This window comes from Sinocyclocheilus grahami, unplaced genomic scaffold (assembly GCF_001515645.1).
Source record: "Sinocyclocheilus grahami isolate Dianchi unplaced genomic scaffold, SAMN03320097.WGS_v1.1 scaffold579.1, whole genome shotgun sequence".
In the NCBI taxonomy this organism is placed as follows: Eukaryota; Metazoa; Chordata; class Actinopteri; order Cypriniformes; family Cyprinidae; genus Sinocyclocheilus; species Sinocyclocheilus grahami.
In genome coordinates this window covers 631,040-632,998 of record NW_015505758.1, presented here as the reverse complement: position 1 = coordinate 632,998, position 1,959 = coordinate 631,040, and the positions used below count along the sequence as shown (strand labels likewise).

Genomic DNA, 1,959 nt, shown 5'->3' with positions numbered 1-1,959 from the left:
TATATTATATTATTGTAATATTAAATATAATTTGTAATATTTAAATATTGTATTTAAAATAAAATGTATTAGAACACTGGATTCAGTTTTGCCATTGCAGGAATAAATAAAATGTTTACTAAATATGTTAAAATGTACAAATATACAAAAAAAAAAAGAGAAAGAAAACAGGTATTTTAAATTGTAATTATTTTACAATATTACTGTTTTTACTGTATTTTTGATCAAATAAATGCAGACTGGGTATTAAGCATGAAATGACTTTCAAAAACATGGAAAAATCTTAAAACATTGTATATACACATACATGTATGTACAGTATGTATATGTCTGCAATGAATCTTTCTTGCAGCATTAGTCGTTAACTTAGCAACATGAACATTAGTCACTCTTACATGAGAAGTGCTATTTGTGTGGTATGCGTGAAACAGCGTTAACGGTCAGATCTAAACTGCATAGCTGTGCAAATAATACTGAAGTAGATTTCTGCAGTTGTCTTGCCACCAAAAATATATAGCAGCTAATCTATTTTGATAAACATGCGACATGAGATGCACATGGAAATGCATCACCACAGCTTGGTGAATTTGCATGCTGGCAGGTCACCCTTTGTCCTGTTTCACTCTGTGTTTGCTTTATTGTTTGTAATATGCTGGCTATTGCACTTTGCTTATGTGTTAAAAAACACACAAAATGCTTCAGCTTCTATGAGACCAGTAGATTCAGTTTGCTTCAAATTCATAAACCTGCGTTGTGTGGAAAATATGAAATTAACCCTTCTTATAACTAGCCTACTGTACATATTTTTATATACGCTGTTCATAAATAGTATAAATAGATGTAATTAAGTAACTGAAATCTCTCTAACAGTTGCTTGGTGCTAACATTTTTCATTGTGTTAAATTAATGTGTATGTTTGTGTTAGCTGTCAGTCAAGGTGCTTTATCTGCATCGGGGACCCCGGTGACTTACGAGAGTGCCCTGTGATGTTTCTGGAATGCTTCTGGGAAGTGACAACCCGACATCCAAGGCTGCTGATTATCCCTTTTGCTTTCAAAGTGGATTCTCAAACTCATTGCTGCGACCCTCTGAAGTCAGACTGCAAAATGCTTTTCAAATGAAGGAACCCAACTCTCATTTTTTTACCTTCCAAGGTGGATGAAAACACTATTATTTTTTTCTAACTGGCTTACGTTTGTGTTGATAGTATTTCTTACATTAGACATATTACAGATGAGTCTGCAGTGACTGCATGTCAGCGTTACTGAAAGTCGTGTAGTGGTCAGTGCCGTCATGACTGTTCGTAATGGAATACTAGCTTACTACTTACTGAGCACTGTTCAGTATATACTGTATACAGCCCTTCTATATTTTTATATTTATATGCACAGCTTGTCTTATAATATAAAATGTCAAAGTCCTCAAAGCCTTTAGAGAAACCACATATGTATTTTATATGATTATATGATTCCTTATATAATGTGTAAATACATTCTTAAAGTATATGGATATTAGGCTTACACTGTAAGTGGCATGAACTAAAAATACAATATCATGAATTGCAAATAACTGAAAATGACATTATGACAACATAATGTCTGATGCTGATGCATCAAAAAAATAGTTTCAAAAGCCTTCACAAGTGACTATCGTGAGCTGTGACATAAAATGCATTCATTCATTTAATGGTTTTAATAGCCCCGAAACAAAGAAATGGACAGTGGAAAATGTTCAGTATAATACATGCCTATTTATTTTGCTATTGTCAATGGATGGCGATGGTTAATTTAAATATATATATTTTTTTATTAAAAAAATAATATTCAACATTCTGATCAAATAATGAGGCTAGAAAAAGAGGTTTCTTTGAATTCATACACCAGCATGGAAATGGAAGGTCACGTTGAGTATGTTACAGGATAAGAGCATTTCATTCAAGAGTTACATGTTGGCAAATGT

At 32.6% G+C, this 1,959-nt stretch overlaps 1 protein-coding gene and 1 long non-coding RNA gene across 2 annotated transcripts in view; both read left to right on the top strand.

The window, feature by feature from the left end:
• The window catches only part of LOC107556779 (mitochondrial sodium/hydrogen exchanger 9B2-like), a 5,687-nt gene extending 5,309 nt beyond the window's left edge, over nucleotides 1-378 (top strand). The window contains exon 8 of the mRNA XM_016239985.1: nucleotides 353-378. Within this exon, the coding sequence (XP_016095471.1) occupies nucleotides 353-378 (26 nt within the window). The remainder of the gene's footprint in view (nucleotides 1-352) is intronic.
• Nucleotides 379-923: 545 nt separating this feature from the next.
• Nucleotides 924-1,959, top strand: part of LOC107556805 (uncharacterized) — a 3,961-nt gene continuing 2,925 nt past the window's right edge. Inside the window, exon 1 of the long non-coding RNA XR_001605321.1 lies at nucleotides 924-1,154. This is a non-coding gene — a long non-coding RNA (uncharacterized lncRNA). The remainder of the gene's footprint in view (nucleotides 1,155-1,959) is intronic.